Raw genomic sequence first — 12,361 nt, forward strand, 5'->3', positions numbered from 1 at the left:
AAGAAATTGACAAGGTAAAAACATAAAGTTAACTTTTATTCACGTTTTAAATAAGAGTTAAAGTTTCACTTAGATCATCATTTGTTTTTATTTACACATGTAAACATAAATATTGACATACATTGGGCGTTTTTAACTTTAAATGAAGCAAAACTTTTTTTGTGATGTTTCCAATACTTGTTTTCTCAATATTAAAATAATTTTATATCAATAATCTAGAACAAGTGTTAGCTAGTAATAAGTAAACACTCCAAAACAAGAGCTGCCTTTTCTTTCTTTCTGGCACTGAAACCAAAATGATATTCTTTATCCCTGGTGCAATCAGTTCAACTTTGAGTTAAGTGTTTTGTCCCGGGAAAGTGTTCTTGCTAAATGCCATGATATAGAATAGTACTATTCAAAGTTCAAAGGATGCATAACATTGTTTGTTGTTCATTTGTTTATTGACCAGTAGATACATAACAAAATAATATTACCAAATTTATTATCCTGCGTATATCTTTATAAAATCAAATTCAACATAAATGTTGGGTTCTGGATTAAAGTAAACACAATGGGGCAGGACACAGTTTGTTACAGTGCAAAAAAATCAAAATTATTATTTAGGAAATTGACATGCTTAGCAAACATTCATATGCTTACTCATTATCTCAGGCATCTTTAAGGGTGTAAGTTTTATTGGGGGTAACATCAAAGACATCATTGGAGGACACTCTTCACCAATACGAGACTTTTGAGTTGCTGGCGACAGCAGACATAACGGCCCCTTTTTGCAGCTCTGAGCGTAGGAATTAATTATAAATAAACTTGCAGTACAACCATGTATAAAATATCTTTATGAGGAGTGTTGGCTTTGAGAAGAACCAATGTGGTCTCGACGTTACAAACAGTTTACTCTGCTTGCCTTCAGGAAAAAAAGTAATGAATGTCACTGGTATTCTTTACCATTAGTGATATTGAGACAAGTAAGGCAAGCCTCCAAATAAGCCACGGCACCCACAGCAAGCAAATGCCCTGGTGCCCTGTGCTTTTGCTGTGGGGCCCTTTGTAAGTTCCAATACAAGCCAACATTTTCCTCCTAAGAGAGCCCTTTACCAAATTGCTGTGCCCCTTCAAGAATGAACTTTAATGCCCGGTATTAAGGCATCAGTGTGGCTGAGGTACGTGACCATCCACATAGAAATTCCTTGTAGCTTGTGGTAGCTTGACTTCCATACCGTCAAGATCTTTGGTGAGGATGATCTGACAACCTTAAAATGATAGATAAAGAAAATAATTTCAATTCATACAGTAATTTGCTAAATACAAAGACTTTCACCAATATCTCAATTTAAAAAAAAAAAAATCAATTTTTTCAAAAGGACATGTTGTCTTGGATCAGGCGAGTTGGTCTATATAAAAGCGTTTGTAATCGTTTGTTATGAAATGGATATGGTTAGGGATGTTTTAAAATTTGAATGATCCACCAAAAATATGTCTTGTGCATTGTGAACTAACAAGGCACTTCCATTTGTGGAGTCAAATGTTTGACTCCACAAAACGGCTGACCGTGTTAGTTCGCAAAGTAAAAGGAACACCACACAATTTGGAGGCATATTTGTGTGGATCATTATATAAAAACACCTCTCTAACAACATCCATTTCATAACAAACGGTTACAATCGCTTTTCATAGACCAACTTGCCCGATCCAAGGCAACGTGTCTTGTCCCTTTAGATATTTGAACTCACTTAGTCTTGATGTAGCAGTTAGAAATGGTGCCAGGTCCAGCATGTCTTCCTCTCTAGTAAAGAACAAGCAACAATGAAACATAAAATCAATGGTTATAGAAACATCCACAGCTAACTGGTCTTCAAAATGAGTCACAGTAAAATCAAAGATAGGTCACAATAAATAATAATAATGGCGAAATCTTAAAACGCACACGTATCTACCATCAAGGTGCTCAGGTGCTTCACTTTTTCAGAAAAGATATGTTATGGAAGTTATGAATTTATAGACCTAACTATGTAGCAACTTATAAGGGCGCATTCGGCAGCCACAGCCAGGAACACCAGGGCAACCCCTTCTCTTTTCGATAAGCACACTGGGTTCTTTTACATGCATTACACAACACAAGGGTCCCATGTGACCAACACCTTTACATCACATCCGATGGCTGAGCAATGGTTAAGTGTCTCGCTCAAGGACACAAGTGTCACGGCTGGGGAATCTAACCCACACTCTGTTGCTCAGAAACACCAGAGCCACTTTTGTTTTAATTTGAGCAACTCAATTGCTAATAAAACAGCCACCATTTGGATTTTCGATTTAGTCTTAAACAGAAACAAAATGTTAACAGAATTCCTGTATGTAACTAATTAGAATGTCTAAACATACTCACTCTTCTTCGATCTCTGGTAATTTGTTATAATATTCTTCTGGTAATACTACATGACAAGTACAGCATGCTAATGATGCTTCACAAGCACCTGCAACAAAATCAAAAACAAACATTTAGACAAGAGTAAGTCACTTTGTGAGTCATAGGCTACAAGGATCTTCCTCTGGGTCCAGGCTGTATTCAAATCAAGTGACTTTCATTGTGGCTAAGACTGTTGAGTAATCTTCCTTCAAGAAAGATGCACATTTATCCCAACACAAACACAGAATTGGTAACAAGTTCAATTGTTAATACTTGCTCCAAAACAGATACATGTTGCTTTTAGGCTTTAATCTGCTAGGTTGGAAACATTGGGCTATTACAATCTTTGCATTTGCAACAGCTACTTCTTGGGTACAAGAAGTGAATTTTTTATATGGTGTTTCAAAGTAATATTTTTTGTTGATTTTCTAGATATTAAAAAAACACCATGGGTTAATCATATGATACATATAACCTTGAAATATCATAACTCACAAGAAATTTACCTTCCACTTCTATGTCGTGTCTGTGAGCCAGATACATTACATTATCTCCTATTTTTCCTTGCACTGGAATAGTCTCTCCACTTCTGTCCACGTACGTGATATTTACACTGTTAAGGAAACGAAAACAACATGCATGTATTAGTGAATCATGCCACATAAACACAATTAGTATAACTCACAGCCTACAGGCAAGCAAAAAAACCCACTAGTTGGCCACCAATATTTCAGTTTAAAGTCACCACTTACTTTATGTAGTTACAAGTTGTTAAAAGATTAGTGAGTTAAATGAGAAATACACAGAAAATTTGTCTGTTTGAAAACAAAATGAAAAATAAAAAAAAAAGTAAAAAAGAGGATGCGGGCGGGGATGATCAACTGGTATTTATTTATTTGGCCTTACATCAAGATTTTAAACACGCACATTTTTGTGCTCATTATGGCAAACACATGTGAACAAGCTTTCATGGTGCATGCATGACGTCTTACACACAACATCACAAGACCCAAACAGTGTTCTTACTGAGGTCAAAGAAAGACCTGAGAGTACCAGTTGTACATTTTCATTGTTGCTCTTTTTTTGATCTGAGCGATGGCCGACTATGCAGGGGGTTTATTTGAAATGTCACATCAATGATACAGGCCTGTATGCTTCGTTTTTGAACGGGCAAGGGCACCAAGGCATTTCCCATCTGTAAAGGACACCCTTTGAAATTGGAAATTTTACTGAAGCATTTCAAGGGAACCAGCGGGCCTAATAACAAATTCAATAAAAAAAAAATTATATAGCGCATTTCACATTTCACAATTAGTGCCCTGCTCATAGGGCCAATAACATCCCCTGTTTTAATGTTTCTCAGCTCCCTGGGGAGTGCACAGCCCTGAGCTGCCTGTAAGGCGCTTGTGGCTTTTTCATACACAATATCAAACTCTACCCTCTACCCATTCATAACCCTGGGTGAGGAGAAGCAATTAGAGTAAAGTATCTTGCTCTAGGATACAAGTGTCACGACCGGGATTCGAACCCACACTCCGGTGACTGAACAAGAACTTAAATTCGATGCTCCTAACTACTCGGCCACAACACTCTACAATGGCCTGATGATCTGCTTCGAGAGCTGCTTGTGAGTTAGCATGCATCTTACTTTGCTTACAAGTTGTACTAAGCAGATGTGGTGAGATATAAAGTTTACTAGTGAGTCTCTGAAGCAAGAACCATGTTTTATGGTATTTGCTATTTTTTTCTGACTCACATTTCATCTGGTGATTTGGGATCTTGGTATTCATAGTCACCATGCCTCAAAGGTCCTGTAAAAAATGACACAAATTCAAGACAAGTTATGCCTCAAAAGTCAAGAACCAAACAACGGAAATTTAGGACAAGTTATGCCCCAAAAGTCCTGTCCAAATTGACACAGTTCCACATATTTTAAAAACATGTAAATATTTGCATTTAACAATAAGACTAAGAGTTGTACCCAAAACCATAAACTTCAAGTACTTATTTGGTTTGAAACTTTGACTCACAAGTTTGTTTATAATGGATAAAATAATAAATCTGACGTCAACGAATAATAAATGAGCTTTTAAATTACTTACCTTGTACTTGAATGATTGAATGATGCGATAGGTCTAGGACATTTATTTAATCACGTCACACACACTACCTAGCTATATTCATCATGATATTTAATAATCAGCTTTACATTGACACATAGTTTACAATAGAATGATACTGAAATCGTACTGTCCCGCAACCACCCCACCGTCTGATCGCTAGAGGGCGGCATTCACGTGCGCTTAAAAAATTAAGTTCGTAAAAAAAATAGAATGCAAGGTCATTTTACCACTTTGTGAATGAAAATCTCTCGTTGTCTTCCGTAATTTTGATGACAGATATGGTGAGCTGCTTCCAACACTGCCGGACAATCTAGCGGCAAGACTATGGGGGATAATTGACGCTTTCAAATTGAGAAACTGTCGATGAAAAAGTTGGCGAGCACCACATTGGGTAAGTTTCATGAACAGCGCCATCTTGAAAATCATACGGAATTGTGGGATAAGAACTATTGACCTTTGACATTGAAACGCAAAACTAATCATGCATGCAAAAATGCTGTTCACACACACAGTACAGTGGGCTCCTTCGGTTTTGAAGATGAGGTCGGTCGTCGGGCGTTTTATGGTTTGAGTTTTGCACTTTTTAGCAACAATGTCTCAACAAATGGATACAGAAAGTACGAGGGACACATATTAATGATGACAGTAAGGTAAAAAGCCGTAAATATATTCACCATTGTGAGAAGAATAGCCGCCGTGATTCGAGGCTGGTCGGGACGGGGTTTGTATTCGGCATCAAAATGGCGTCAACGTCTTGTGAGTTTTTCATTGTTGTACTGCTGTGTGGTTCTGTCATGTTCATCAAGGCAGTTTCCCCGTCTCTTGGTTCTGCTGAGACCATCCAAAGTGAAGCCAGCGAACCAAACACTGGAACCAACAAGCAGAGAGGCAGTGACAAGAACCTCCAAAAGTCACAAATTAACTTCAACAACCCTGATTTATTGCGTGAATTGGCGTCATCTTTGCACCAGCCTGGCGGAGCGGCGAGCAAGGTCCAGAGCAGGGCTAATGATGCAGACACCAATCTTGATGCAACTTTGCTCCGTCAAGTTAAGGTGTTAAATAGGAGATTCAGATTCATTGTGGACTCAGAACTTGGATTAACTTCATTACAGGTGAGTTACTTTTGTTATTATTTGTATTTATTTTGTTTGGGATTGCATTTATCATTTATATGTTATTGTTAATCAACAAATTACACTAATGACTAAATAAAATAAAAACAAAACTTTGTTTATATATTACATCTTGTTGAGTGAGTCATCTTGAAAAATTATAAAACATGTTATGTTATACAAATTATAGTCTATAGATACCCACTTTTGATTGTTGTCAAAGTAACAATACATTTTGTACAAAAAGAGACTCTTACATCAAATAAATTACCTGATTTGCTTTATTTTTAGTGTGTAGTTTTTAAGTCAATTAATGTAACTTTATAAAAATTAATATTATTTTGTCTGACTGTTGAATTCAGAGTTGATATGTTCTGGGGTTAAAATGAGCAATAATCCCATATTTTTATAATCCGGAAAAGTTTCCGGAAAAGTTTCCGTAATATGGCGCCACCACTCAATAAGAAATAATAATGTATCTAATTTACCTGATTGAAATATTCCTTTTTGTATTTAGTGAACAAGTGGTGAAAAACTATTAATTCAGTGCGATTGTGCACAGTGCAGTGCAAGGTCTTGCAGATTGCACGATGACGGGCTTGAAATTCAGGTCAAGTTTCGAATTGTGCAGACCTGACCATATGGCTTGTAGCTCAACATTTACTAGACTAGAATCTATATGAGAGGCGAGAGAGCACATTTAACAAAGTATAATAAGACATTTGAACAATCGCTAAGGTAAGAGAAGATTTACATCTCGGGCCTGATTCTTCACGGAGGTCACGGCGGCAACGAAGGCGATTGACTCCTTGCCCCCTGGTCATTGCCTTGGTGCCCTTGAATAGGCTCACAGTAGAAATTCACAATTTCCTCATAGAGTGCTCTTTACCAAAGAGAAAATGCCTTGGTGCCCAAGCATTTTCAAAAAACGAAGCACACAGGCCTGAATGTTTCCAAAGTGTTGTTAAAGTTTGATACTCAACAGAATATTTAAGTCAAGAGTGGATGTCAATTTGTTTTAAGTTTATTACATAGTTTAGTAAGCTGTCACACTAAACTAAAACAGTTGTGTTTTATCCTTACTAATCAAATCCCTCATAATAAGTTTAATCTAACTCGGAGTTTAGAACAGTTTTGTTCTCTTTCTTTCAAGTAAATGTAATTGTTAAATTTATATTGGGGAAGACTTCATAAGCTGTAAATAAAAGCAAAAAGGCGATTGCCTCCATGTCCCCAAGTCATTGCCTTGGTACCCTTGAAATGCTCTGACAATAGAAATTTACAATTTCCTCATAGGGTGCCCTTTATTACTAAGGAGAAATTGCCTTGGTGCCATTTTCTCTTTTAACAATGAAACATGCAGGCCTGAACAATATAAGAAATGAAATGGAAACCTGTTAATTGACATATTGTTGCCCCTAGCAATATGAATCTTTAACATCACCATGGCATTTAATGTCTTTACTTCCAGTGATTGCGTTGATGTCCAGTTCATTGACCCAAACCCCTGAGGCATGCCAGCTAAGAATAATCATAAGTAGTGAATCAATCAATATAAAACAAAAAAATAAAGGGATGCACTTCAATTTTTAACTTAGTGTCTGGATTGTGGATTTCTAGAATATTTGATTGCGATATGTTTAACTACAGATAGAGCCCAAACAATGCATTAGGGTCTACCTTTAGGGTTCTCCCAGTACATGAAGTCGCTGTTGGTTATTTGGCAGGTACAATTGAATATAAACTGCAGGCTTATATGCGTGAGTTACAACCGATACAAAAAAAATATAAATGTAAATAAAAAAAGAAATTAACAAGAAATTAATTGTATTTAAAAAAACTTGTATTTTTGTTTTTCTGATCAAATTCACAAAAATCATGAAGATAAATGTGTTACACAGTCCAGTGTGCTAGGAAGGCCAAGCTTTCAAAATGTTGGGTCCATTTTGCATGCCCCAAAGTTTTGAAACATTTTGGGGGAAAGTCTGACATGCGATTTTGTTTTGACAGGTTGTGAAATAATTGTAAATCAATACACCATGCTTGTACAATGCATACCTAAATGGTTAAATTGCATCCTAAATTCTTCCATACCATAGTTGATTAAAATGTCATTTAGATCCTTTTAATAAACGGTGCACAGCGAGTCGTCTTAAAACAGCTCAATGTCATTCAAATGAATTTAAATTAACAAAGGCAATGTCAGCATGCATTTTATGGAATATCAAACGACGGGCAAATAAAGGATAATTAGAGAGCATAGTGACAGTAATTACACACTTTAATTGCAAGCCTGTTTACTCAACTGTTCAAAATAGAAAGTTATTTGATTTTAAATGGTCTGGAACTCACATCTGGAGTTGAATGTGCATATTTGTGTACTTTTCATACGTACACGTTTTAAATACTGAATTTTGAATGGTTGTATGTCCATCAACAATTGCACTTAAAAATACAAAAATCTTTTATATTGTGTATGGATTCAAAGCCCTATTTTTTTCTTCAAATTTGTACATTTCCACTACATGAGCGTTGCCCTCTACCAAAGACTAAAGTATTGATGTATAAACTCCAGGTGTTAAAGAACTGTCAAGGCCTGCTGTTCCTGTGTAGGACCTTCAACTGTCAACGGTCGTGTAGAAAATAAAAGTCAGTTCGTCATCCGTTATGAAAAGCGTGAATAATCCCTCTAGGAATAATACCTGTTCATATGAGTAGAGTGAATTGCTCAGTCTACCGATTCAATCAGCTCTGCTTGCATTAATTTAGAAAAAAATTGTTGTTTTCTTTGTACCGCTGATGAAAAAATAAATATATGCCATAGAAAATATGGCGATATTTTTTTTTACGGTAGAGTGCGGAACATGTTCATGTACAGATAATTGGAGATTAACTTTTCTGCTTCGTAATACGGAACTTTGGGGTTTGTAGAGCCTATTGCTCTTTATGCTTTTGAATTTATGGTTTAATTTTGTTTTTAATTAGAAATTACACTGCTGGAAAAGAGATTTCTACAATATGTACACATTTTAGTTTTGTAGATTTGCAAAACTCTTAGTATTTATGTATACACCTTAGTTAAAACAATTGATGTGTTTACTGTGAACAAAATTTGATTTCCCTAATACTCAAAATTGTACTTTGTACAAATAGGTCAAAATAAAATGGTTTAATTGTTCCAACCAGCCATTGTTTTAAAAGCAGTGCAAATAAATCATTGGAAGCAAATTTCCAGTTGGATTGCCAAATCCGTCCGCTCTATAAAATGATGTTTTTCAATTGTTTTCTTTGTTGTGAAAAATATTTAATAAACAAAGTGTTTAAATAAAGAAGTTTGATTACTTACCCATACTGGATCATTTCAATCCACTTTCAATTAATTTATTGCATTAAAAGACAAAAGAGTTAGGTCCTATTGTTCATTTCTCATTGTTCAGTTTCCTGAATGGTCAGTGTTTTTTGAAGTATTTTCTTTCTGCAAGCAGGTACTACATTTCTACTTGTCTGCATGCATTTATTATCAGCTCTCCTAAACCTCTTGTAGCTAGCGAGCTAGCTATACCCAGTGAAACCATGGAGAGACATTTTTATGTGCACTGCATGTTACCTAGAGTATCCTGTCCACAGCTAATGTAAATTTCTCTACTCCTTGGCACCAAATCCTGTTTTGCATACAAATTGACGATCTATTGTGGCCTTTCACCTTAATGGCCACAGGGCAAACCAGGTACATGCAGTGGGGATGGCCACATGAAAACTACATTTAGTCTCTCTTGCTTTTTGGGCCTAAGAAACAACATTTTCGTGTGCAATTTTTAAGGTGAAATTAATTCGGATTTGCTTTATACTATAAATGGATGTTTGGGATGTCTAATAACTTACTCTTCTGTTTTACAAAAATGCTCAGGCTTGCTCCTTCAAATTAATGATTTGTGGTCACAAATCCACAAAACCTATTAAAACTTAAATGGAGAATATTTACGTGTACATTTTATGCCATAATTGGAGAAAGAAGCTATTTTTGTGAACTGTTTTAGACACTGTAAAACAAACCTCTAGTCCATAGTTAACATTTATGTATATCAAGGAGGTTATATCACATGTGTGTTACTTAAAGAGGAACAATCCTTACTCCTGGTTCTAGAATTGTGCATTAAGCCTGGTTCATACTTCATAAGATGCGATGCGAAAGTTGACGTCACATATATTCGCAAAGAATAACTTGCAGCAGTTGAGTTGTGCTCAACTCTCTTGCGAATATCAGTGCGAAAACAGAGTTGTGAAGTCAAATTCATGTTTAATTCGCATCGCATTCGCAGGAAGTATGAACCTGGCTTGATTGGTTAAGCTTTTCATAAACTGGTATTCTTTACTGTGTCAGCACATGCTCATATGCACTACACTGGTACACTGGTACCAATACCCTTTTCCACATAGACCAATACACAAAGAGGGTTAGGTTTAATGGTCCTTCGGATTAAAAACTACCCTGTGAGCACAGTACACATGTAAATCCCCCATTGTATACAACAAAAGAGGAGGTTCTGATGCTTTGAACCAGTCAGGGCTTACATTGACCACATAGAAAAGCCAGAGCCTGGTGCTTTGACAGCGTTTTCCAACAAACTCAATCACTGTTTGTAGTTTCATTGTACAGAGTGGAGCTCTAAATAAAGCTAGGTTTTGCTACATGTTTGGTACAGGAAAAAGGGTACCAATGGTCGTTGACCACAGGTTTTTTTTCTCCTAACAGTATTCGTAGATATACAGAATGTAGAGGCTATGCACTTGAGCTATACATCTTAGGGGTTTATAAAATATGCGCAGGAGATAAGAATAAGAATGCAGTAGTTGGACATACAGGGAATGATGTTACCATCGTACCCCTTATTTATTGTGACAAGTAATCATTTTTTGACTCGCCCCGCAGACTAGTAAAGAAGAGATGTAATGACCCGCCTGCCGCTGTTTAAACTCGCAATTGGCGACTGGGCGACCGCTAGTTATAACATCCAAATAATGAACATGGTGACAACAAAGATCAATGGGCTCGATAACACACTTTAGCTTCTAAACCTGTACCGTCCTTATTCTGCCAAAATCAAATGGAGGATTTTTGAGATTTGAGTCAGGAGGGATCCTACATTTACACTAAAAACCAATTGATCAATGTTGAAGGATTGAGGAAGGTTCCCCAGTGAACACATGGTTGATAGGGTTGTGTACAGTACCATTGATGTTAATCTAAACAGAATGAAGAAAATAAAAGAAATACACAAACAAATACAATATCATCTTACTTTTGGGTCCTATTTAAAACAGGCCTGTGTGCTTTGTCTTTGAAAGGGCAAGGGCACCAAGGCATTTTCTCCTTGGTATAAAGGGCACCCTATGAGGAAATTGTAAATTTCTACTGGATCATTTCAAGGGCACCACTTGAAGGCCTTCGTTGCCTCCGTGAAGTATCAGGCCTGACCAAAAAAATTAAGCTATTTATGGTCAAACATTTAACAAATAATAATAATAACATTTAACAAATGCTTCCTTTTTCTGTCTGGAAAAACATTTAACAGTGTTTCACTTAAAAGGAATCCACATAACATATGAACGAATGGTGATTAGAATCTTGAGCGCTTTCTCATTGAACTTGTTATTCTACCCTCCAGCCCAGCGCCACCACACACTGGGCATTGTAGGTTGGCCAAACACCTTGTATTGACGACCACACAATGTTAGTTAGAGGATAGTCACAGGTTTTCAATCAGTCTGTGAGAGTGTTAGAGGCGGTGGGCATACATGGCACAGTATGGGTCTGGGAATGGGCTTGAGGCAGGCTCAACTCTATACCACACATTGCTCTTTTGCTAATATAGTGTAGTTGATGCTTCCATTGTTTATTGTAAAAAAAACTTTCATAAATTGCGTAAGAAAACTACAATATAACATTGAGTTTTTGATGTTTTCATTGTTTAATTTATTGTAAAAAGTCGTTCATAATTTGTGTAAGAACACACAATATAACATTTTTTTTTTTTCGTTGTTGGTTGTCAAAAATTCTTTTATTAATTGTTCAAGAAAACTACGATAAAACATTGAGTTTTTTATGTTTTCAATGTTTATTGTTAACAAATATTTCAGAAAATGTGTAAGAACACAACTAGAAAACACAGTTCTGGATGTTTTCATTGATTATTGTAAAAAATCTTCCATAAATTGTGTTAGAAAATTATGATAAAACATTGAGTTTTTGATGTTGTCATTGTTTATTTAAAAAAAATCTTTCATAAATTGTGTTGAAGATTTCTACAATAAAACATTGAGTTGTTGATGTTTTCATTGTTTTTTTGGGTAAATTTTCAAAGGAATTTATCTTAAAGGGGCAGTTTATAGTACATTATTTTTTACAAACATAAGATAACTTTGTATATGTGTGGGTTTTAAAATCTTTTTATAATTTTAAGCTATTTAGTTTAAGCTGATGCTCACATTTACTTGAAACGGAAAACTCTTTGCCCTTTGTCTTTGCCATGGCACCCCCTCCTTGAAATATTTAAAAGAAGGAATATAAATTTCCCCTATAGAGTTGCCTTATGGAGGAAATATTGCCTTGCCTATGAGCCAAGCATTGGGCCTCTCACAGCCCAGTCCTTGCACACATTGTATAGGACTACATCAGACAGCCCACTGCAACTAAATTTGCCTAGAGTCGACAAATGACA

At 36.1% G+C, this 12,361-nt stretch overlaps 2 protein-coding genes across 3 annotated transcripts in view; one reads left to right on the plus strand and one right to left on the minus strand.

The window, feature by feature from the left end:
* Nucleotides 1–24: 24 nt before the first annotated feature.
* LOC139946026 (adrenodoxin-like protein 1, mitochondrial) lies at nt 25–4,941 on the minus strand. The gene is made up of 6 exons (XM_071943608.1): nt 4,755–4,941; nt 4,161–4,215; nt 2,911–3,017; nt 2,384–2,471; nt 1,731–1,783; nt 25–1,250 (listed from the first exon to the last, which is right to left on the minus strand). The coding sequence occupies exons 1-6, from the start codon at nt 4,939–4,941 to the stop codon at nt 1,147–1,149; spliced, it is 594 nt and encodes a 197-aa protein (XP_071799709.1). The 3' UTR covers nt 25–1,146.
* A 106-nt stretch (nt 4,942–5,047) lies between these two features.
* LOC139946049 (VWFA and cache domain-containing protein 1-like) overlaps nt 5,048–12,361 on the plus strand; it is a 29,311-nt gene continuing 21,997 nt past the window's right edge. For both annotated transcript variants that reach the window (XM_071943638.1, XM_071943639.1), the window contains exon 1: nt 5,048–5,642. In XM_071943638.1, the coding sequence (XP_071799739.1) occupies nt 5,268–5,642 (375 nt within the window). In that variant the 5' untranslated portion in view covers nt 5,048–5,267. The remainder of the gene's footprint in view (nt 5,643–12,361) is intronic.

This window comes from Asterias amurensis, chromosome 13 (assembly GCF_032118995.1).
Source record: "Asterias amurensis chromosome 13, ASM3211899v1".
NCBI classification, from domain to species: domain Eukaryota; kingdom Metazoa; phylum Echinodermata; class Asteroidea; order Forcipulatida; family Asteriidae; genus Asterias; species Asterias amurensis.

Coding starts and splice junctions, on each gene's coding strand:
- LOC139946026 (XM_071943608.1), bottom strand. CDS start 4,941: ATGGCGCTGTTCATGAAACTTACCCAATGTGGTGCTCGCCAACTTTTT. Junction 3,018..4,160: donor CCCAAATCACCAGATGAAAT/GTGAGTCAGAAA, acceptor TTTCCTTAACAG/TGTAAATATCACGTACGTGG. Junction 1,251..1,730: donor AACTGCTACATCAAGACTAA/GTGAGTTCAAAT, acceptor TATCATTTTAAG/GTTGTCAGATCATCCTCACC.